This window comes from Nerophis lumbriciformis, linkage group LG39 (assembly GCF_033978685.3).
Source record: "Nerophis lumbriciformis linkage group LG39, RoL_Nlum_v2.1, whole genome shotgun sequence".
NCBI classification, from domain to species: domain Eukaryota; kingdom Metazoa; phylum Chordata; class Actinopteri; order Syngnathiformes; family Syngnathidae; genus Nerophis; species Nerophis lumbriciformis.
Genome location: NC_084586.2, coordinates 6922501 through 6947087, shown reverse-complemented (window position 1 = coordinate 6947087; position 24587 = coordinate 6922501). Strand labels below are relative to the sequence as shown.

Here is a 24587-nt window from a genome sequence, read left to right as displayed (position 1 = left end):
GTGTGTAATTACAGTATATACAGTGAGATACATTGCATGGATCCTGTTTTTGGAAACAGTTCTTCAGTAGATCTGTCATGTTAAAATACATATTTAAATCCAAAATGTGACATCACAACTAGAGATGTCCGATAATATCGGCCGATAAATGCTTTAAAATGTAATATCGGAAATTATCGGTATCGGTTTCAATAAGTAAAATTTATGACTTTTTAAAACGCCGCTGTTTACACGGACGTAGGGAGAAGTACAGAGCGCCAATAAATCTTAAAGGCACAGTCACATAATATCTACGGCTTTTCACACACACAAGTGAATGCAAGCATACTTGGTCAACAGCCATACAGGTCACACTGAGGGTGGCCGTATAAACAACTTTAACACTGTTACAAATATGCGCCACACTGTGAACCCACACCAAACAACAATGACAAACACATTTTGGGAGAACATCCGCACCGTAACACAACATAAACACAACAGAACAAATACCCAGAACCCCTTGCAGCACTAACTCTTCCGGGACGCTACAATATACCCCTAGCCCCCCACCTCAACCTCGCCCACCTCAACCTCCTCATGCTCTCCCAAATTCCAAGCTGCTGTTTGAGGCATGTTAAAAAAAAATGCATTTTGTGACTTCAATAATAAATATGGCAGTGCCATGTTGGCATTTTTTTCCATAACTTGAGTTGATTTATTTTGGAAAAGCTTGTTACATTGTTTAATGCATCCAGCGGGGCATCACAACAAAATTAGACATAATAATGTGTTAATTCCACGACTGTATATATCGGTATCGGTTGATATCGGAATCAGTAATTAAGAGTTGGACAATATCGGATATCGGCACAAAAGCCATTATAGGACATCTCTAATCGCAACATGGCAAAATTGGGATTTCATTTATATCATGATACATATCGACATCAACTGATATGAAAAAAACTATTGTGTTAAGAGGGACAAGCGGTAGAAAATGGATGGATGGATGATTTTTTTTCTCTTCACTCCTTCCACATAAACTTCACCTTCCAAATGGTGTTCTTCACTAATCTCTTTCAACAGTTCAGCGTTGTCTTCCTGCCACAACCGCGTGTACCAGAGTCTGGCCAACCTCATCCGCTGGGCCGACCAGGTGATGCTGGACGGCATCGACCTGGAGGACAAGGAAAACGTGACGTCGGTCACCAACGTCATCAAAGCAGTGCTGGACGGCGTGAAGGTAAGACGTTGGCCATGTCAGGCGGTGGTTTTGGAACGGCTGGCTGCAATTGAGTGACGTTGCGTGAACAGGAGCTGGTGAAGCTGACCATCGAGAAGCAGGAGCAGCCATCGCCCACAAGCCCAAACAAGCCGGCGCCGCCCGTCGCCGCACCAGAGAGGTGAGCACGCTTGTGTTTGTGTGTGTGGTAGAGACACGTACACAAGTCTTCTAAGGTCCTACTAATTTGGAAACAGGTGCTAGACAATGTGCATGAAAAGTTGTAGAAAAAAGGTTGTAAGTGATAATAATAATACAAATAATGATGATGTCCCGTGTGTAGCAAAGTGCCTTCTGAGATGCCCCCCCTAGAGCGGGAGTCGGAGGCCTTGAAGGCGGCTCCAGCGGCGGCTCCTGCCGAGGCCCCCCCGGATGCACCTGATGAGGAAATAGCCCCTCCAAAACCTCCCCTTCCTGAAACCAAGATGGCGGAGCTCAGGTGCATTTAATACTCTGATAACATTTTTTTTTCTGCGACCCACCTTGAAGTCTCGCAGTGGACATTTTTAACAGAAGGGGTTGTTTTTACGTCAACTGTTTCACTTTCTAGAATTGTCTCTCACAGCTCAAAGGAGTATATGTGTGTGTTTATTTAATTTAACATTTTTGAGTTGAGTTAGTTATCACTTATTTTGTTTGGGGTTTTTTTTTTACTTTTTTTCTCTGCCTGACTCATCCTTTGTCTGCCTTTGGGTTCTGGCTACAGAGCACAGTTGAGTTCTGACGCTGGCCAAAGGAAACCCTCTCAGAAGGAGAAGTATGTTAGCGCCCCAGCATCACGTGTTGATTATAACATACACCCCACCTCCCTTCATAAAGCTTCTGAATTGGATAGACCTGCATGTTTTCCTTCTTCCCCAACATTTGTTTTGTCTCGGACAGTCCTTGAGATCCAATCAGAAGACGGTCTTATGCATGAGTGTGTGAGACTCACCAATGCAGTGTCCTCCCACATCATATCGTGTACTGCTCTATGCCCCATTTTTGATATACCCCGATGCAAGTATGACGGCATGAAGAACAGTACCTGCTCATGTCGTAGCTAAGAGCGGCTAATATTGAACATCCTCAGTAGAGATCGACCGATATGGGTTTTTCCAGGGCTGATACCGATTATTTGTAGTCAAGGATAAACGATTTTTCGAGGCGTTATTCATTGCAGTAAAAGTTATTTAAAGGGGAACTGCACTTTTTGTATTGCTCTTAATCATTATGATCAGTTTTTTTTACGATTTTAAAGATGATACACGCTTGAAAGATGCCTCTAATGGGAGTCACCATTGCCGCCTTCTAAAACAACTTCAAAGTCTTCCGAGTACATATATAATTTAGTAACAGGCATGTTGATAACAATATTTAATAGGTTACATTTTTACCATATTTTTATGGCGTCACATTAGTGCCAAAAATCAGAGCGCATAAAAACTGTTATCGCGCGCTGATTCTCCACTTTGTGCGTGCGCGCGACACCCTTTTGCGCGCGCGTGGTGCCTTTCTGTGCGCGCGCGGTGCCTTTCTGTGCGCGCGCGGTGCCTTTTTGCGCGCGCGCGGTGCCTTTCTGCGCGCACGCGACGCCTTTCTGCGCGCTCTCTGTGTACTCCTGGCATCTCTCCTCGCGCTGTCATGTTTCTTTTTGGCACTTTGGGGGCGGGTATGCTTAGACGGCTCCTTCTTTCTGATTGGCTGTGAGCATTTTTCATATGACCAATCATTCTCTAGTGTAGCAACGTTGTAGCCATCTTACCTCGGACATCTAGCCTCAATCATTACATTGATGTCAATGGTACATGTACTAATTAAATTACCATAACTTGCTCGATTTTCGACCAATTTACAAACGGTTTGCCTTGTTACAAATTTTATTACATGTAGATATGACATAGGATGCTGTACCTGTTGAAATTACCTCTTTCGCTTAAAAAAAAAAAGACTTCATTGTGCAACATAGTTGTGTAGGGTCAGTGTTAGTCAGTTCTCTGATTATTTTAAACTGTTTCAGAATACATTATTAAAAGCTATTTTTAACATTTTAAAAACAAAATTCAAAGATTATTTCATTAATTTTATGGCTGAATCAAAAGAAATTCCATAAATTAGAAAACAAATGTTCAAGAAGAAGTGAAAATATAAAATAATGTTATGGTTGGATGTTATTGCTGGTGGACCAGTTCTGGTTGAAAGATGTGATTATGGTGTTTGTTGTCTTATTATTTATTTGGGTCACATTTTGTATTACCCTGTATTGTGTTTATGTGGTATGAAATAACCTTCATCAGCGCGCAACATTTTTTTATCCACTTCTTCCTGCGTAAATCTTGATACATATTGACGATGACCCGCCCTGCTATACTTCTGATTGGCTCTGGCATTTTTCAGCATTTTTCGCCTGACCAATCAGAAAGAAGAGGCCGTCTAAGCATACCCGCCCCCAAAGTGCCAAAAAGAAACATGACAGCGCGAGGAGAGATGCCAGGAGTACACAGAGAGCGCGCAAAAAGGCACCGCGCGCGCGCAAAAGGGTGTCACGAGCGCGCACGAAGTGGAGAATCAGCGCGCGATAACAGTTTTTATGCGCTCGGATTTTTGGCACTAATGTGACGCCATATATTTTTGTCATTTTATGCATTACCGGAACTTCTTTCCTCAGTGCATATACCGGTACTTCCGTTTCCATGGCAGCACACTTCAGACTTCCGGAAACAAACGCGAGTGTTTTCTAATCATGGCAGACTTGGTAGCAGACAACAAAGACGACTATTTTTGGACAAATGAGGATTTTCAACCTTATTTTTTTTAAACTGAATGTACGGACAATAAACTACTGGTTATAGAAGTGAGCACGAAGAAGAGGGTGAAAAAGTTGGAGCCGACGGAAGCCGAGAGGGTGAGGTCGACGTGACTTGCTGGGTAAATGTGGAATTTAGAGCCAAGCTATGCCGACATAAATTGTGTGCTTACCCAAAGTCAACTTAAAAAAATTATTTAGTCACTATAATATTGATCATGATACATGCAGCACATCATGCTTGTTACTACAACTACATACAATGTCTGGCTAGCTGTGTACAAACAAACCATGAAATGTGGGCTAATACTTTACAGATACTATAATATGATTGTTCATGTTTTTCTGTCAGTACAGATTGGTGTCCTATCACATTGTGTTGTGCATTACAAACTCAGAAGCCATTCAGCTGCTGACGCAAAAGCTAGCTCACCCCTTGCCATAGCTAGTTTACAGGCTAATGCAGTAGCATGCCGACGCCATGACGATGTGTTACTATGCTAGGTAAACAGTTCCTCAGTGTTGGTTCTTACAATAACAATGTCTCTTCAGCTTGGTTATTATACAGGTTACGGAATGTAAATGAAGTATTGTTTGCTGTTTATGGATGCATTTTTAAAGTGATTTAGCGGCAGAATGGATTTCTCCCATTAACTGCATTGCCAGTCACCAAGAGTGAGCCAATTAGAATTAGAATGCAAAAAAAAAACATTTGTCTTCTTGTCTCTCATTAGGATTGTGAACGATAGGCAAAATTCCAAAAACAGTGAATAGTATGTGTTCGTTAGCAGCTGGACTTTTAGGCTTTAAGTTGTTTTTTAACTTTTTTTTTTTTAGGAAACATTTGACCAGTAGCTACATAATGTTTAATGCAGTGCTAATATTGTGGTTCATTTAGCACCAAAAAACATTCGGGGATTTCTCAAACTCCTTTATTACGTGTGTCTAATGCTGCAGGTCAGAGGAGCATCAACATTTGCATTTCAAAATATGAGAACTCTCCTTAGAAAATTGGTATAAATATAGGATATCTCTAATCTACAAAAACTCGCCATCCACTCAGATTTATACCATTTTATAGCAGTTTCTGGATTTAATAAATTGTTAGGTTTCCTCGTAAGGAACCCTGAAATATTGCGAACATTTAAATAAAAACAATTATGGGTCATTGGGGTGCACGATTTTGAGAAAAAAACCTAATTGCGATTTTTCTCTCCAAAATTGCGATTCGACTTGTGATTTTTATATTTTATATATAAAAATTGATAAAACTTTGAAAATAAAGAGAGAAGGAAGACATGTTACTTTTAGACTGTCAATCAACATATTCTTGTCTCAAGGTACCACACATTAGAAAAATATGAAATAATTTACTTTAAAAAGTATTTGACTTTGCAGACAACAAACTCTGAGCTTTTGTCCACATCTTGCTCTTAAACTGAAGAAATAATCAATAAAAACTATAAAGTGTTTATAATGTAATGTAATCCTAATATATGTCATAATATTAATATTAATGTAATATAATATATAATGATATTAATAATGCAATTAACTATTTAATTGTTTACCATTGTACTGTAATTAGAGGGTAATAACTTTGTTGTACTAAATAAATAAACAAACAAAATAAAATTGACTCTTGTTTCTGTATTAGAAATATAACTGAAACAAATATTGAACATCTTAAAGTGCATTTTTCCCAGCTGTAAAGAAGAGGTTGGGATTTGTCTTTTTGTTTATTGCCATCACGTGATCATGTCATTCTCACTCTTTCGCCCGTTGATGGGCATATATTGCCCATACAATTTGAAGATGAAATATTACCACAACGGCTTTGTAGTCATATTTTATAATATCATATCATAATGGATGCCTTCACATTTGAGACATTTTTCAAGCTGGATGACATCATTTCTTCCTGGATGTTACAGAAAGCACTTGTAGAATACGTCTCCTATTTGTCTTGGTGTGGCTGCGGTTGGGCCGACTTAAGAAAAATTCAGATATCAAAACATATTTGGGGTTAATTATTGACAATGGAAGTCATTTTTATTCTTAAATGACTTTAAAAAAAAAAAAAAGCAACTTCTCATGCAGTGCAAAAAAGCTGGCGCTTGGTTATTACCATCTACTTCACTATTTTTTTCTTTAAGTAGTACATATATGTGTTTATATTGTATATGCTGATGTAGTTCTGTTGTATTTGTAAAAAAAAAAAAATCTGATACCGATATATGCCAAATATCGGCGTGGCCGATAATCGGTCGATCTCTAATCCTCATGTGGGGGATGTCTTTTCTTCATGTGTTTGCGCATGAAGATATTTTGTGTTCTTATTCTGTCCCACTGCGTCTTTTTATCTGTAACAGTCCTCCACCAGCCCTCCCCCCGAAGAAGCGTCAGTCCGCCCCCTCGCCAACGCGGGTGGCGGTGGTGGCCCCCATGAGCCGAGGCTCCAGTTTGCCCTGCAGCGTCCACAGACAGGTGACTTTGTCATTAGGCTGACGAACAGCGAGAGCAAATGAAAGCAACTTATCTTTGTTTGTTTGCAGCAGCAGGACTACGAGCAGGAGTTCCTTCACAGGCGTTTCTCAGGGGGAAGCCAGTCGTACGGGGGCGACTCGCCACGCCTGTCGCCCTGCAGTAGCATGGGCAAACTCAGCAAGTCAGACGAGCAGCTTTCTTCCATGGAGCAAGACAGCGGACAGTGTTCTCGAAACACCAGCTGTGAGACGCTCGGTACGAGGTCAAGACCTACATAGTGCAGTGGAACCTCTCCACCAGTGGTGTCAAACTAGTATTTATTGAGGGCCTCATCGCCGTTATAGCTGCCCTCAATAAACCACTTGAAACAGTTATTGTCTATAAATGTATAATCGCCTCATTATAGTATTACACATTGGTTCTTAAACCGGGTTCTTAAATAGAAAAGTTTGTAAAGTGAAGCAAATTTCTCTATATGAAACAATATAAATATGAATAATGAATTGACAAAAGTATTGAAGGTTTGTACACGTTGAACACAATATAAAGTGCTATACAGTACTGTATATCAAACAAGGAGATTTATTAACAAGCTAAACAAGACACATGGAGTAAGTACCCTTGGTGCCCTTGCAAACAATCAGAAATCACAAACATTATTAACTTTGACAACCATATTGCTGCAATAATCAGCATTTTAAAAAGTCCAATCCACTTAAATTAACATCGGCAAAAGTCCCCCCATGAGCTGCTCCTCTTGAGAGGAGAGAAAGGAGCAGATAGAGGGAGCGAAGGGAGGTAGCGGGGGGAAGTGTGTGTTCTCTCGGAAGAGGCGCCGCTGAATGAGAGGAAGTTTTCCCCTCCGCTGTGAAATAAATCCACTTTGGCATCTTTTTCCAGAAAAGTCCGTTTTCATCACAATTTTAAACTTGCTGGGGTACGAAGCCGGCTTCCTCCAATCTCATCACTACGAGCAAGCACAAAATTACTGTCAGCGGGACACATAATGAATGAATGAAGCGTGCATACACAGGCATAATTTTCACACAGAAGCATTATTGACGCAGTCCAAAAGTTTGCAAATATAGGGGTTGGTTAATCAACGTTACACTGTATTATATATTTTTACGTACATAGTGATGTATTACTTGCTTTGTAATCATAAGTTAAGGTGACAAGCATTTGTAAAGTTTAGTTGGTTCTTTGACCAAACTCGTAACTCAAAACACTTGTATCTCAAATCAACATCGCCCATTGAAATGAATTGAAATCCATTTAATTGGTGGTTGGCCCCGCCAAAGCATCAACATTTTAAAATGTAACAAGCCTTATAAAAAGAAAAACAAACTTATAGATAATAAATATTTTTTTGAAAAACAATACAATGGAAAGTACCACAAAAACATACAGTAGTTTTATGAAGTAATGTAATAATAATATATAGTACTTACCTTTGAGAGCAAACTTCCATGGTATGTCCTTTGAGCTTCTTCTCTGGCAAACACACAATCAGCATTTTCTACATATTTTCATGGATAAATGTTCGCCTTTTAGATATTATTTAAATGTCCTTGGCTGGCACAAAGCTCCTGCTTTAACCTCTTAAGGCCAAAGGTGTTTGTTTACATGCTTTTTTTTATTTCTCTTTGCTATTTGGGCTTATTGGACCTTAATTAGAATACCAACCAAAAATCATCTTTCGATATGATGTACTTAGTCCATAAGTACACAAACGTGTACTTCATGTGTATTGACATGCTAATTTTTATTTTTACACTTTTTTTTTTTAATTCCATTGTATGTTATACTCTTCTGACACCACCAGATAGCAGTATAAGTGTCCATATGTCGGCATAAGACCCCAATTCAGTAGTGTACACAATTTTGGAAATACGAGCTAAAAGGTGCTGTCCACGCATGTGGCCACTGAGGCCTTTTAATGTGGTGCAGACTAGAAGTGAGAGGCTCCAACTGCCTCGGTCGGTCATGTTTTTATTGATTTCTTTCTTTAATCAATCTCATCCACTTCTTCTCAACACTGTCCTTCACACTCACTTTCTTTGTTTGCAATAGTTGGAAAACAAAGTGTTGTTGATCTTTAGCTATAAGCCCATGCTAGTTAGTTAGACCAGATGTTTTGGTTACGGGGTTCATTAGAACGATCGCTACGCTGACTAGCACTGGGGAAGCTCGTAACTCAAATTTATGCTCGCAACTTAACGCATATCAATAGGCCGAGAGACAGCTCGTATTTCAAAATACCTGAAAGTTGGGGTACTCGTAAGCCCAGGTGCCGCGGGATGTGATTATGTAATATTTGTTGCACACATTTAGTAAGAAAGATGAAGTGCTTTACTGGAAAAAATGCCCCTCTTAAAAGGAGTAAATAAAATGAATATAAGTTATTTTTGCTTGTAATGAGCACAAAAATCCAAGTCCAAATTGTTTTGGTAAGATTACTTTAAATAAGACATTATTTTTAAGCTTTAAAGGGGAACTGCATTTTTTTGGGAACTTAAGCTTATTCTTCACAATCCTTAAGAACGAAAAGATGCTGGATTTTTTTAATGCATTCTAACTCATAAATATATTTGACAGCCAATTTAGACCCGGAAATGGCGAGAAAGACAAGTAAAGACGCTTGGTTCTGCCCTCTTTTTTTTGGCGAAGATTAAGAGTCATTCTAATATAAACAGGATTATAACATCATTCTATCAGTCGGCATCCCAGTGACAGCAGACATTGCACAGTAAGTGATGTTTCATTATGTATGTTGTCTCTCATGAAGTCTGCAGTAAATAGCAATCAGTGATGTTGTCGAGGAAATAAGTGGACGCTGTGATGCATTTTTTAAAATGAATGCTCCGCCGTATGCTTAAAATGACCAAAATATGTAAATACTACATCCTATTATAAGTGTGCCTGTTACTAGATTACATATATACTCATTGTGTGTTTATAAAAGGTGTTTACATGTTTTTTTTTAAAGGACTTTATAGGCAGAATAGAGTAACTCCTATACACTCCATTGCAAGCGGACTTTTGATCGCGTTTAAAAAAAATACATCAGTCGTGTTGTCTTTCATAATGATTTTGAACGATAGGCAAAATTCCAAAAAAAAGTGCAGTTCCCCCTTTAAAAACCTTAAAAATGTGCAACTAAAACGTATTATTAGCTATACTTACTAGTTTTGTGAAAACTTGTGATGCCCAAGAGCAGTATTTTTTTCTTCAGAAGATATGTTGCCTAAAAACAAGTTCTTATGTCTCACTGAAAAATGACTATCCAGGGGATTGCATTAGGTTTGTTTAGATGTTCTAACTAGAAATGAGAAATATATACTCGGTGAGATTGGGAGTTTTTCCAGGGTTATTGATGCACATTATTCTAGGCTTTATATGTTTGCTTTTGACATCAGTGCCTGAATGCAGTTTTTCAGGATTTTTAAACATATTGTGTTGTTTTTGTAGAACCTAATGTGCCTTCTTTTGCTTGACTTTTTCAGACAACACGGAAAACTACGACCCCGATTACGACTTCCTCCACCAGGACTTGTCAGTTGGGGATAGCCTGCCTCCGGTACCGGTGGGAGGTTGTCTCAGCCCTCTGCCCGAGTCTCACAGCGAGTCGTCCTCACCCGTCCCCGGACAGCATCCGTCACAACCCCGCTTCAGTGCTCCTCCCCCGCACCAGCCCCTCGACTACTGGACACCGCAGCCCCATCACAGCAACCCCCTGGCGCGCATCAGCGCCCCGCCTGCGCTGCCCCAGAAGAAGCGACGCAGCGCCCAGACGTCGCCCTTCCCGGACGTGGGCTGCAAGCTGTTCTACGAGCGCTACCCCTCCCAATACGACAACCTGTCAGAGGAGGAGCTGCACCCCACGCCACCGTTCCCACTTTACACGCCCATCTCGCCCATGCCCCAGACAAACGGGGGTGTGTTTGCCGCCCAGTACTTGGCCAGCGAGAACGCGGATGTCCCCGCCTGTCCGCCACCACTACCAGAAAAGAAAAGCAGACACAGTGAGTGAAGGAGGAGGGGCAAGGAAGTAGCAAGATGTTGAAATGACTTGACTGAATAGAGGGCACAGAAGCGAGTGAAGGGACAAAGAGAGCAGGAGGGGAGAGCCCGGTTTGGGAAGTGGCTTCACTGAGGCATAGCTCATGTCAGGGAAATATTTCTTAGTGAATAGGAGGGGGAAGAGAATACCAGGATGTGCTACAATGGGTTTGGTCATTTCCTGACACGCCTTTGACATCACTTCCTGTCAGTCCATTATGTCATTCCATACATACGGATCAGAGTCATCACAGAATCAGGGCCAGCCAGGTCTTTGAAAAAAATGTCTCTACTAGGACTGTAACAATAAACGGTTTTACCGCGGTAAAACTCCCGATGGTTGATGTCACCGTTTTAAATCAAAATGATCGAATAACTGCGACTGATAACTGCAGTCTGATAAACTCACGGACTGACTAGCGTGAAGGCTAAAATAAACACAAGACACTCTTTCCCCATTATATTATACAAGCACATTGTTGTCTGAGTCACCAAACTATTCAATTGTGCAAATTGCTGTCTTAGCACAGATTGATCGATCCATACTTGAAGGAATACAACACAGTCAGAGGTGTTTTTTAACAACTTTAATAACACAAAGTGGCCTAGCGGTTAGAGTGTCCGTCCTGAGATCGGTAGGTTGTGAGTTCAAACCCCGGCCGAGTCATACCAAAGACTTTAAAAATGGGATCCATTACCTCCCTGCTCGGCACTCAGCATCAAGGGTTGGAATTGGGGGTTAAATCACCAAAAATGATTCCCGGGCGCGGCCACCGCTGCTGCTCACTGTTCCCCTCACCTCCCAGGGGGTGATCAAGGGTGATGGGTCAAAGGCAGAGAATAATTTCGCCACACCGAGTGTGTGTGACAATCGTTGGTACTTTAACTTTAATAACACAAAAGGAGGTGTTTACCACAGGAAGTGAACTTGCATGATGTCATATAAACGGGAAATAAAACCAAGTGAACACTTTATTAAATTAGCCGTTATCAATTAAAAAAATTGGACATTCTACTTAAAAGGGAAAATAAACATATTGAAACACAGCTTTAATATAGCCAAAACAATATTTTGTTTATTTTGCCCACAACCTATATTGTGTCTATTTATTTGTTATTTTAATGTTTTAAGTACAACTTGTGAGTGTGAGTACTTTTTGAGCACCGCAATAATAATGATAATTTAACTCACAATAATCGTTATTATTGTTATTTACCGCTATTGTTAATTTTCATATTGTTACACCCCTAATCTTACTGTACTTGGAGCGCTTCAAATATTGTGTTTTACATTGTGGGGCGGTATAGCTCAGTTGGTAGAGTGGCCGTGCCAGCAACTTGAGGGTTCCATGTTCGATCCCCGCTTCCGCCATCCTAGTCACTGCCGTTGTGTCCTTGGGCAAGACACTTTACCCACCTGCTCCCAGTGCCACCCACACTGGTTTAAATGTAACTTAGATATTGGGTTTCACAATGTAAAGCGCTTTGAGTCACTAGAGAAAAGCGCTATATAAATATACTTCACTTCACTACATTACAAAGGTGAAGTTGAGCATTTGTTTGACACAAGAATCAAAAGCGTCTCCGTTTCACTAAAGTTACTGACGCTACCTTCTGTCGTGTCCAGTCCTGCAGTACATGCAGTTTGTGGAAGACTACTCCGAGCCACAGCCCTCCGTCTTCTACCAGATGCCGCAGAGCGAGAGCATTTATGAGCAGCGCAACAAGCGCTTCCAGGAGGTCTACGGCTTCAACGACTCCTTCAGCAGCACCGACTCGGTCCACGAGCCCCTCCATCCCCCAGCACTGCCCCCGAAGCAACGACAACTGGTGAGAATTTCTACTGTGTGTGCTGGTGTGTGTGTGTGTGAGTGTGCATCATTACACCAGTTCAAAGGTTTTTGGCCTTTTTTGCTGGATTAGAAACTGTGTGCGTACTTTAAAGTACATTTCTGTGAAAATCCATAAAGCTTGCTGTTATCTTGTTATCAACTTCACCTATCTGCTTCCTTATCGCTGTATCGCCACTCCTGCAAGCGGAGCAGACGTCTGTGCTGAGACAGCGTGTGGTTGTTATTGGGTACTAAATTGAGACGTTATCTTCCACTTCTTTTGATCCCAATCAGGGATAGACGCAACAGCAATTAAAGAGTAAGAAGAAGCGTGTTCCTGCCTGATCCAGTAGCTCATCAACACATCATTGGCAAGGTTCTACTCGAGATGAAGTTGTCGTCCAAGTAGCGCTGGGCAAATGGCTGAAAACGATATGTGCTTTATGTCTGTCGATAACGATAATTATTGATATTTTCTATGAACTGTCAAATAAAAGGACCAGGAGAAAAATATATTATATGTAAAATTGTTATTTCAAATATAACCTTCTTCTAATTATAATCCCCTCAGCTATCAAGGCAGTGAGGAAAGGAAATGTCAACACAAGCATGAAATACAATCAATGGCTTTGTTCACAATGCAGGGTTGATGTCCAATTCAGTTCTTTTGGTCAAATTCACTCTTTTTAATGGCCATTCACGTTACAAAAAAATGTAGATTTCTAATGTGAATGCAACCTGACGTCATGATGTCACACGCACTGCAATGTAGGGTTGTACGGTATACCGTTACTAATAAAGTATCGCGGTACTAATCAATTGAAATCGGTATTATATCACCTTTGAAAAGTACGGGTACCGTTCTTTCATCTGAGTGCCGCTTTGCGGCGGTGACTACAGGGCTAGGCGCATGATGTTGAGTGTGTCAAAACGCACACACAAAGTGAATACAAGCGATAACATCTTGGAGCGGAAAAATGGCAAAAAACTACAATTCTACTGGTTAATAAAGAGAGTGCATGAAGCGCAACATGAAGGTATTTGGGCTTCAAAACTAACAATAAAGGTGACGTTTTAAACAAGGAGGCATCGCGTTATAAGTACGGTTTACACCTATCCTGCTTGTCGGCTCCCAGACCGAGGTAACACCTTTCACTTTACAATGGGTCCGTAAGGTTCCGCTCTTAGGCCGGAATGACGAGGCCGTCGATTAGTTACAACTTGGTCACTTTACTTATAATTTCCACAGGGCACAACCGGACATCCACCATACTATTGACACTCCTACACATGCTTGCGCTACCTCTCCTAACTTGCCCACGTCACTCACCACACATGCTGCCATTCTTAAATGAGCACACACACATACAATACTCTCACAACAGCTGCTTTATGTGGCGATTAATATTACCACCTTTACTTCAAACTTCGGTAAACATTTAAATAATAAGAATTCAGATTTGCACAAGGAGTTTAAAAAGTGAGAGGTATTTAATGTACTTATTAGACCTGTCCTGCTGTTTGGTCCGGTGCAGACCGTAGTCAAGGAGCATAGGGCAGACGTTCCCTTCAGGGTCGATGCCATTTCAATGCCTTTTAATTTATATTTTAACCTTGTGAAATTGTTCTTTGATTGTGAGTGTTTAATGTAGTGTAAGATTTTCTGTTAAAATAAAGCCAATATTGACATTTTTTGTAGTTCCCTTTTATTTGGAAAAGTATCGATATACATTTTGGTACCAGTACTAAATTATTGGTATTGGGACAATCCTACTGCAATGTTTCCAAAAGTAAACATGGCTTTCACGGTCTCAGTCCAGGCGCATTTGTTTCAATTTCAAGGGTTTTGTGAAATCAAAGTCAACATTTTCTGAACAGAATTATGGCGTGTATGAGATTAAGAAGGAAGAGGACACGTATTTTGGCTCTGGCAGTTTTAACGGGATATTTTGCTTCGATGTGCTTTGAAGTGCGTCTCTGTGGGCGAGCAGTGGTAAAACTTTCACGTGAGTTCCTAAAACATATTATTTTCACCTGTTTTCTGCTTCGTTGTCAACTATTTCTTTTGTAACCGTCTATTTTGACGAATCGCGTATATATCCGGTTTATAGCCACACACGAAAGGGGCCTTGCCGGATATGAAAAATTCTGAATTGCACTGTTCAACTGTCGTGAAAAAATCCAATACAGGTCACATATGGGCAAAAAGAATGTGGATTTGACCTACAGTGTGAACAAGGCCAATGTAAACACAATTCTAAAATCACATTGAACACTTAACAACAATAGTCTCTTTAAATGAAGGTGCAAAAATAAGGAATATGTAAGAAATTATTAACAAAGTAGTGCAAAGTGTGAAAATGTAAACAGAGAAACCTGAGAAGAACTATTTTCTGCAAGTTTAGTGCCAGTATGTTACAGCTGTGCTCTAAAGGGCGAGCGCAGGGCAAATGTGGTCCACACTGGTCTGACTAGGGTCTGTTTGGAAAAAATGCAAAAAACTGTCATACTGTCGAGGTGGCTTTACCTCTTTTATCGACAATTTGTCTGCTTTCTGCATTACTCATTTTTTTGTGTCTCTTCTCACTCCATGCAAAGAATAAACTGCAAAACAACTTGATAGTTGATACCGTTACCTGATTGGCTGTTAGCATGTCACTCCCACTGATCAGTCTTCCTGCATTCCTCGGCTACCAAAGAGCGATTGCCCTTTGTTTATCCAACCAACCTTGCCTTGCAACTTCCAATTTCTTCCGACATAGAGTAAAAGGGGGAAAAAAATGTAACGTTTTATCAAATGTATTTCTATCGATTCCGTGACGATCGCAATATATATTGATATTGTTTTATTGCCCAGCCCTGCGATCAAGTAACTTAATACAGAGCGGTTTCTGTGACTTTTCATGTTTTAGCACGTATAACGTGCATGCATGCGAAGATTGCTTTCCGCCAACAAATGCCTGGACCTCTTTGCCGTTTAGGAACCACGTGATTACTCTTATTTTTGCCGTTGCATAGTGTACAGCATATCGCTGCTGTGCCGTCACAAAAAGCCCAATCTGGCCTTGTGTTTTGGACTGGATGCGTGGCCCATTGGAATAATCCAGTTTGCCTGCGCCATAATCCTGCGCTCCAAACATACACGCTTTACCGACTTTACACGGCTTTGCCAAAAAAAAGGGAAAAAGTAATTTTCCAGTGTGTGTATAGAATGTTCGTGTGGGGGGAAAAAAAACGATCCGATCATATTGGCTATGTTTGGAAAGTGCTTTAGTTGGCCTCAATTCTGTAAAGCTCTTAAAGCCCGCAGCATTAAAGGAAGCTTTATTGGAGTGTCACGATAGATGCGAAAATGACCTGGATAAGTCACATGACCGCCAGTAATTAGAGCTTTCTAGGAAGACTTCTCATATCACACTTTTTCCTGACTTGATGACACTGCTACTAAACTTTGATTAAACCTGCGCTAATTCTTTCCTGCTTTACTAGTTTCATCAACTGTTTCTTCTTCCCTTTCACTCACATCCCCTTCTTTTTTCTGCACTTCTTTCTCTCTCCCTCTCAGGCCTCCCACTCCTCCTCCCCCTCTTCCTCCTCCTCTTCCTCTCTCTCCTGCCACCTCCAGCCGTCTGTGGCGGCCATGGAGGAGGCGGGCTCTGGGCTTGGACTCAGCATGTCCGCCTCTAGCTCCTACCTGATTGGCCAAGCCGCATTGACCACGCCCACGGTGAGTTCCCTAGTCCCCTGTCCTGCTAAACTCAAGATCCCACCCCCCCCCCATCCCCTCCCCTGCTCGCTTGCGGTGCGGTGTGGCGGTCCTGGACCGGTCCAGAGTAGCGTGACCCGCGTATATGGTCCATACGTGACACGGCCTCTTAATGTGCGTGCTTCTGTTTTGACTCCTTTTGTCAGACCTAAATCGTCGACGGCGTGCTTTGTTGTGGTTTTTGTGAATCCTGCGACTGCCATGTCTGTGTTGCATTGAAGAATTCCTCCATCCATGTGTCTGTGACTGCTACTTACACACACGGGCCAGGTCCTGCGAGGGTTGGTTGACCCGAGGCTTGCCATAACACGGCGCCGATCTCCCTGGGGGTGTATCTCCCGTGGAATGCCGCACCAGATGGACCTGATGGAAAACACATTCCTCATGCTTCTTTCCTCTCATCTTTCCACTTTCCTTCCTCCTCCACGCACGCCATCGCCCCCTCGTGTCTCTTCTTTTTTCGTATGTTTCTGTGGAATGTTTGCATTCTTTTAGCACGGGGGTAGCGACAACCAAGAAGGATGCTTTGCATCCAAAGAATTGAGTTCAGTCGGTTCTTCTAATGCTACGGTGTCTCGTTACATCATTGACACATTCAAGTCATTTCCAAAGAATGAGCTTAGTCCTCCACATCATCCTGCACGTCTGTATGTGTGTTTGTGAAGGCATTTGTGTGCTATGCTGCAACACAGCTGGAATGTGCAACATGTTGGAACAGGTGAGCGCGTTACCTCCCTGCACTCATCACACATTATTGCAGTTACCCACACTAACACTCACGTTCTCACTTAACCTTTTAGCATCTACTTGCCAAATTGTTCGGCACACCTCACTACAACTACACATGCAAACCGATGCTCCATTTGCGTTTTAAAACCCAACTTTTTCTGCAGGCAGATGTTTTTAAAGCCACACGCTTTTGCCGGGACACAGCGTCCTCTGCAGGTGGCAATTACAAAGAGCTTTTGATTATTTAATAATCGCAGGGTTTCCCCTACGTGTAATTGATCGTGGAGCCCCGCCCCGCCAAAAGAAAAGTCGCCACACCTTAAAAATGAGGGGTTTTTTTTACTAAGGCTGTCAAGTGATTATTTTTTTAATTAGATTAATTTCACTCTGGAACTGTGATTAATCATTATTAATCACAGGTTATTATTGGCTTGCGTGAATTAAATTTGCTTAAGATGCTAGATTTGTTTATAGTTTTTGATAAAGAAAAAGTCACTGAGAGGATTGTTGAAGTCTCTAGAACAGGGGTGCCCACACTTTTTCAGCAGGCGAGCTACTTTTTAGATAAGGTGATCTACTTTATATATTTATATTATTTATTACTAAAACAGTTTAGCTACTTATCAGATGAGGTGATCTACTTTATATATATATATAATTTATTATTAAAACAGGCAAGCTACTTATCAAATGAGATCTACATCATATATATGTTATTTATTCCAAAACCCAAAACCAGTGAAGTTGGCATGTTGTGTAAATGGTAAATAAAAACAGAATACAATGATTTGCAAAACCTTTTCAACCTATATTCAATTGAATAGACTGCAAAGACAAGATACTTAACGTTCGAACTGGTAAACTTTGTTATTTTTTGCAAATATTAGCTCATTTGGAATTTGACGCCTGCAACATGTTTCAAAAAAGCTGGCACAAGTGGCAAAAAGACTGAGAAATTTGAGGAATGCTCATCAAAAACGTATTTGGAACATCCCACAGGTGAAAAGGCTAATTGGGAACAGGTGGGTGCCATGATTGGGTATAAAACAAACAAGGATGGGGCGAGGGTCACCACTTTGTGAACAAATGCGTGAGCAAATTGTCGAACAGTTTAAGAACAACATTTCTCAACGAGCTATTGGAAGGAAATTAGGGATTTCACCATCTACGGTCCGCAATATCATCAAAAGGTTCAGAGAATCTGGCGAAATCACTGCACGTAAGCAATGATATTACGGACCTTCGATCCCTCAGGCGGTACTGCATCACAAAGCGACATCAGTGTGTAAAGGATATCACCACATGGACTCAGGAACACTTCAAAAAACCACTGTCAGTAACTACAGTTGGTCGCTACATCTGTATGTGCAAGTTAAAACTCTACTATACAAAGTGAAAGCCATTTATCAACAATATTATTTATTACTAAAACAGGTGAGCTACTTATCAAATAAAGTGATCTACTACCTTTACACTTTTGACAGCAGGCGTTTGGTGAGAGAGACCGTTGAAATAAAGAGTTTCTCGCGTTCCCAACGGTCGGTTTCTTCCTTCATACCTAGCTCGTAACAGCCAGAAAAATATGTTAATATAATTAATAACACATATTTGTTTTTAGATGTATTACATGTTATAGCCTTTTTGAAGAAAATATATGCATCATCACAGATTATGCAAATTGTATGATTTTTTTCATATTGACCAATCCGGGAAAACCCTGCATCAAGTAATCTCTCCTTGAGTTTGTGTGAGAGTAATCGGATGGAACACACTTTATAGCCTCAATGCATAGTTTAGGGAATACAGTTGAAATAAAAAAGTCTGCGTGCTTTCATTATTATTTCTAGTAAATGCACACCATCAGCATTAAAATTGCCCTTTTAACATGTGAGCAAATTCAAAAACATTTTCATTTAATGTTCCAAGCACTGCATATAATCCTGATCTGATCAATCTTTTATTTGTTTGTAATTGTTACAATCATTGAACAATCATTCAAAGCAGCAGCCTAGTAAACAAAGCGTTTTCCTGAACCAATAATTGTTGATTGTTGAATAATTGCAATTATTCATGGGGAAGAAGAAGAATTGTGATGAAACAAAACATGTTTTTTTCTCATTAGAAATAACGACATAAGAAATAGTCAGTTCCAGCATCAAACTTCTGTCCACACAAAACAGCAGAAAAAAATTGCATTTTATTATGCAATCGTGGAGTTTATTTTTTTTGCTTTGTGTGTCCAACACGGCCTTCTTCCTCGTCTCCCTCCTAATCCAGGTCAACCGAATTTGAAACTTAAGTGTGAATTTAGGAGTTCTCTTCAATTTCTTTCTGTATTTCTATTTTTTCCTGTTTTCAAAGCCACTCTATTCTCTTCACGCTCTCTCTTTCTGTTTTGTTTCCTGTGTTCTTTTTTTTCCTGTCTTGTTTCCCTTCCTCGCCGATCGCACAGAGCGTGGACCAGGCCGCCCTGACCATCGCGGATGGTAGCGGGGACGGGCCCGAGGCCTCCCTGGCGGCCTCCGCGGCAACCGTCTGTCCTCCTTCCGAGTCGTCTCTCGCCGACTCTCTTCACGCGTCAGCGGTGAGCTCGCCGGCGGGCAGGGATGGGTGTTTTTTCCCCGCGTCACAAGCGTTGGCGGGCTGGACCGTGGGAGGGTAGCGGTTGGACAACGGCCATTTTTGTTTGTTTCTCAATCAAAAAAGGCGGAAGTGACCGCTGTCATTCCCCCCGCCCACAAAGTCTGTCATCTCTCAGTGGAGCATGTTGCACTCCTGCATGTTCTTCTTGCTAATGAAAACATGTCTAATGCACTCCAGTGACACCTGCTGGTCAGGATGACGCCCAGCAGCTCAGAAACACTATCGCCCCACCCTCTCCGCTGCCTCACATCTCGGTTTGTGTCCCCTCCTCTTCTTTCTCCCTCCCGTAGAGCGAGAGTGCGAATGACGAGGGTGGGGAGGGCGAGTATGTCAACTTGTACTCCTCCAGCCAGGCCAATGGCGAGCTGCCTCTCTCCCTCAGAGTAAGTAGCGGGTCGAAAGCGCAAGTCCATTTGAACGCCACTTCAGGGGTCAGTTTTTGCAGCGTGGTGTGAGCTTAGGGGCGGGGCTTCTAGCTCACGCACCCACCTTGAAGTGATGGCGTTGAAATGGAAGGTGAAAATGTGGTGGCAGCATGACTTGATCATGGCTACTTTTAAAGGGAATCTCCTGTTACCTCCCCTTTCCCTTCTGTACACTCGTGCATGTGGGACAGTGTGTGTCTGTGTGTGTGGTCACGGTGCTGGTACTGTTGTGTAAACATACGACGGGTGTAGTTGTGGTGTCCTCCTGCTTTTTGGTTGTCATGTGGTGTTTCTTCATGGCTTAACTTGCCATATATTCAGACAGTAACCATTGTTGTGTGTCTTCATGGGCCTGGGCCGATAATAAGGCAATTAATCGAATGATACATTAAAATATAATGTTGGATATAGAGAACATACAAACCCTTTATTTATTGCATCACAGATATTGAAATTCAACGATTTGGTGCATTTGCAAACCGCTAAAATGATGTACAAAGCAAACTATAATCTGCTACCTAAGAATGTTCAACAATTCTTCTCAACAAAAGAGGAGAAATATAACCTTAGAGGAAAAACTAACTTAAAACATGTGTATGCACGTACAACACTTAAAACCTTTAGCATATCCGTATGTGGAATTAAATTATGGAATGGATTAACCCAGGCCTGGGTAATTATTTTGGAAAAAAATGTGTCTGGGGGCCGGTATATCTATTTTTAGGAACACGAAGACAAAACCTCACAATAATGTCTGATTGAATGCTAAAAACGTTATGACAGACCGCCTTAAAAAACATAATGGAATTTTACATTTTTCTATGAAGGATAAAACACTGAATATTGACAAAATATGAGCGTCACACCCCCTTTCGATCGACACATTTTACAATCAAGTGAAACGCAACAAAAATGCAACAAACAGGGAAATATGAACGTGAAGGGTACAAAATAAACCCACCTACAATCTGATATATCTGATACATCAATAAGCTTTAGAACTTTGTTGTGAAAGTCTCCTTCCCCATCTGTGGAAACGCTCCCCGCCTACACTGTTTGGTGCCTCTTCTGAGCTGCTGTGACGTAGATTACCATAGTAACTAACTAGATGACCATCATAACTAATTTGATTACCATAGTACCTAGTATATCATCCAAAAGCGCAGATTCCAAGCATTGAAAGACTTAGTATAGTTGAAGACTTACGGTCGTTAGAAAACATGACTGCACATCATAAAGGCAGCAACACTTTCCATCTTAAAGATCTAAAAAAAATTATTTGGGAATGTCCGGCGGGCCAGATTGAAAAGCTTAATGGGCCGCATGTGGCCCCCGGGCCTTAATTTGCCCAGGTCTTGATTAACCAAAGAAATCAAACAAAGCACCAATATAATTCAGTTTTAAGAGAGTGTTCAAACTACAAGTGTTCACAAAGTACAAAGATAAACAATCATCATAAATATCTTGAACCTTGTTTTCTTTCTTTTTTGGAGGTAATGATTATTTATGTATTTAATATTTGTTTACTTACTATGGTATATTTATTTATGATTTATTTATTTACTGTTCTGTTACAAACAGAGAACAAGGAAATATTGGAAAAAATTGCTATGATATGAATAGGGGTAGGATTAAATACGCTCCCCTTCTTCCTACTCCTTTTCGGACGTGCTGTAATGAAACAACTGGAAATATGCGTTGCATTACATTGTATCGTATGCATATTCCAAATAAACTGAAACTTAACTGAACTGTACATGCTACTTATGCCGGCATCGATAAATTGTAGGGTTGTAAAAATATTCTTGAAAATCTTCACAATAATGCGATGACGCATGACGGTGTCAAACGAAAAGTTGGTGTTGTTTTTTTTTCCTAGCTCTTTCGCTTTGGCGGGCCTGAAAATAAACTACATCTCAGAATCCTGCACGCAGCGCGGTCTGCAATGCAAAAGAAGAAGCAGCAATTGAAGTGTGTTCCACTTCGTAGTAGATAAGAGGATTGTTTTTTTCAAAATCTGTTCATAACTTTTTTAAAGTAATGCTGTGAACAGACAGACAAAAAAAAAAACCCAGGCGAAAACATAACCTCTGTGGCGGAGGTAATAAAGCACGCCACGTTCGTCTCTGTTCCAAGCCAGAACAGACTCGGTCAAGGCGCATCGTGCCGAGAAAAAGCATCTGCAGAAGCCACCATTACCCGGAAAGCTAAAAGCTGAGCTAAACGTCATATTGTGAAATATTTACAAATCTCAAAAGTTTTAAAATGTGGGTGAACTTTTCTGAGAAACTGCATTTTCAAAACAAATATAAAAAATATCCACTGTAGAGGACACTGCTTTTTAGAACGTACAAGTTGAAAGACACAATTCTTTGCACTTAAAAAAGCTTGTTTGTAGTAACAAATATGGATAGAACATTTTAGCATTAGGTTTGTGTTCAATTACAGGAAGTGTGTTTATCCTAAACATTCCTGCCTCTTCATTTTACACACTTTGAAGTCTTTTTTTGTGGACATATAGCACAATAATATGATATTATCGTACCGTGAGATTTTGATATCGTTACTTGTTTTCTTCTTTTATTGCTTTAAAACAGTGTGCAAAACTCTCAGCACCTGAGCCTGTTTGTGAAGCAGTGAACCCTCTTAGACTTAGACTTCCTTTTTATTGTCATTCAAATTTGAACTTTACAGTACAGATAAGAACGAAATTTCGTTGCATTAGCTCATGGTAGTGCAGGATAAAAAAGCAATAAGGTGCAGGTATAAATAAATAGATTACTGTACAGATAAATATATTGCACTTTTGCATATGCATCCAGGTTTATGGATGTATGTTATATTGTCTTTATATTCCAGCGAGTTAATCCATTTTTGGGGGGAATTCAGGGGATTGTCAGTTGTTTACAATCTTTGTCTCTGTGGGTGGAGGCGGAACTGGTCGCTTTTGACAGCGACAGAGCCTCGCTAGTCGCGACTCGCTTTAGTGAGAAGCAGCGCAAGGTAACAAAAATTAGAAGGAAAAAAAAAAAAGTGATTGCAATGTACCTTTGTAAAAAAAAAAAAAAAAAAATGGTACCGTTGAGTACCAGTATCAATTCCCAGGTACCGGGAATTGGTACCGTATTTGTCAAAATGTGAACGGTGCCCATTCCTAATTACATAAGTGCTTAAATTAGTCTCAAAACAATAACAATAATATTGTTTATTTTTGATCATTTGTGGGACAATATATATTGTCCAGCAAAATGTGTTATCGGCCCAGGCCTCCATACATGCAGTACATTTGCTTAACACGCTGCTTAAATGTGCGACCTTAAAGCATGTGGCCATCAGATGTTGATGCTGTTTGTCGCTTTTTGACCAGGAAACCGTCACTGCCGATGATGTGCTCCAAGACCCCGCCCCTCAGATACCGTGCCCCAATAGCAAAGAGGCTCTGGAAGTGGAACGGTAAGAGTTCTTGGTTTGTTAGTTTTTTTTATTTTGCCTTACAAAAAACAGATTTGAATCCAGTTTGATGTTTTTAGGAGGCAAAAGTCGCCAGAGCCGGCTGAGGACGGCGAGGAAAGTGTGGACGAGCTCTCGCTCATCGATCACAAGGAGATCATGAGCAGGCTAACACTAAAACAAGAAGTAAGACAACTGCCCTTTCTGTTTTTAGCCGCAAGTCTGCGACGGAAGTGTGCCGCGCCACAACACAAAGGGCATCTTGTCCTATTAGTTCAGCCCGGGCCAAAGGTCACTTTGAGTCACCGGCTGACAGCCGCCGCTGCCCTCTGGTGGCGAGCGAGGCTGTGACACAGCACTGCACGCCGTCACCCCGCCCTTACGCTTTTTTTCCTCTTTCTTCCCCCAGAATGATGACGGCCCAGACGTGCGCGCTGGATCAGGAGACATTTTATTAGTCCACGCCACGGAAACGGACCGCAAAGGTAAACAGTCACCATTCTTGCATGATAGGGTTGAGAAGTTTCCAGAGACAAACTGAACAATGTTCTTGGATTTGTGCTCAACAGATTTGGTTTTGTACTGTGAAGCCTTTCTGACTACATATAGGACATTTATAACCCCTGAGGACCTCATTAAGAAACTACACTACAGATATCCTTTCTTTTTTGTTAAAAGCTTGGAAGTTTTGGTCCTGATTGTAGCACAGCTGCTTTAATCTCTCTTTCTCCAACCCTAGTGCACAGTTTAGTGCACTAGTTTTTTATTTTTAAATTAAATTTTATATATATATATATATATATATATATGTATGTGTGTGTGTGTGTGTGTATATATATATATATATATATATATATATATATATATATATATATATATATATATATATATATATATATATATATATATATATATTAGGGGTGTGGGAAAAAATCGTTTCGAATTCGAATCGCGATTCTCACGTTGTGCAATTCAGAATCGATTCTCATTTTTAAAAAATAGATTCTTTTTTTGTTCTATTTATTTATTTATTTATTTTTCTTTTCTTTTTTTTCTTCTTTTTTTTAAATTAATCAATCCAACAAAACAATACACAGCAATACCATAACAATGCAATCCAATTCCAAAACCAAACCCGACCCAG

At 40.7% G+C, this 24587-nt stretch overlaps 1 protein-coding gene across 8 annotated transcripts in view; it reads left to right on the top strand.

Annotated features, from left to right (window-relative positions):
- rapgef1b (Rap guanine nucleotide exchange factor (GEF) 1b) overlaps positions 1-24587 on the top strand; it is a 112082-nt gene that overhangs the window by 74538 nt on the left and 12957 nt on the right. Inside the window, exons 4-18 of one of the 8 annotated variants that reach the window (XM_072912684.1) lie at positions 1069-1225; positions 1297-1385; positions 1548-1703; positions 1971-2021; positions 6422-6536; positions 6608-6791; positions 10043-10561; positions 12226-12428; positions 15996-16157; positions 19378-19509; positions 19859-19951; positions 23361-23446; positions 23524-23629; positions 23853-23928; positions 24013-24101. In XM_072912684.1, the coding sequence (XP_072768785.1) occupies positions 1069-1225; positions 1297-1385; positions 1548-1703; positions 1971-2021; positions 6422-6536; positions 6608-6791; positions 10043-10561; positions 12226-12428; positions 15996-16157; positions 19378-19509; positions 19859-19951; positions 23361-23446; positions 23524-23629; positions 23853-23928; positions 24013-24101 (2218 nt within the window). Of the gene's footprint in view, positions 1-1068; positions 1226-1296; positions 1386-1547; positions 1704-1970; positions 2022-6421; positions 6537-6604; positions 6792-10042; positions 10562-12225; positions 12429-15995; positions 16158-19377; positions 19510-19858; positions 19952-23360; positions 23447-23523; positions 23630-23852; positions 23929-24012; positions 24102-24587 lie in introns of all 8 variants that reach the window. The other 7 variants (XM_072912683.1, XM_072912686.1, XM_072912685.1 and 4 more) reach the window with 7 other exon arrangements.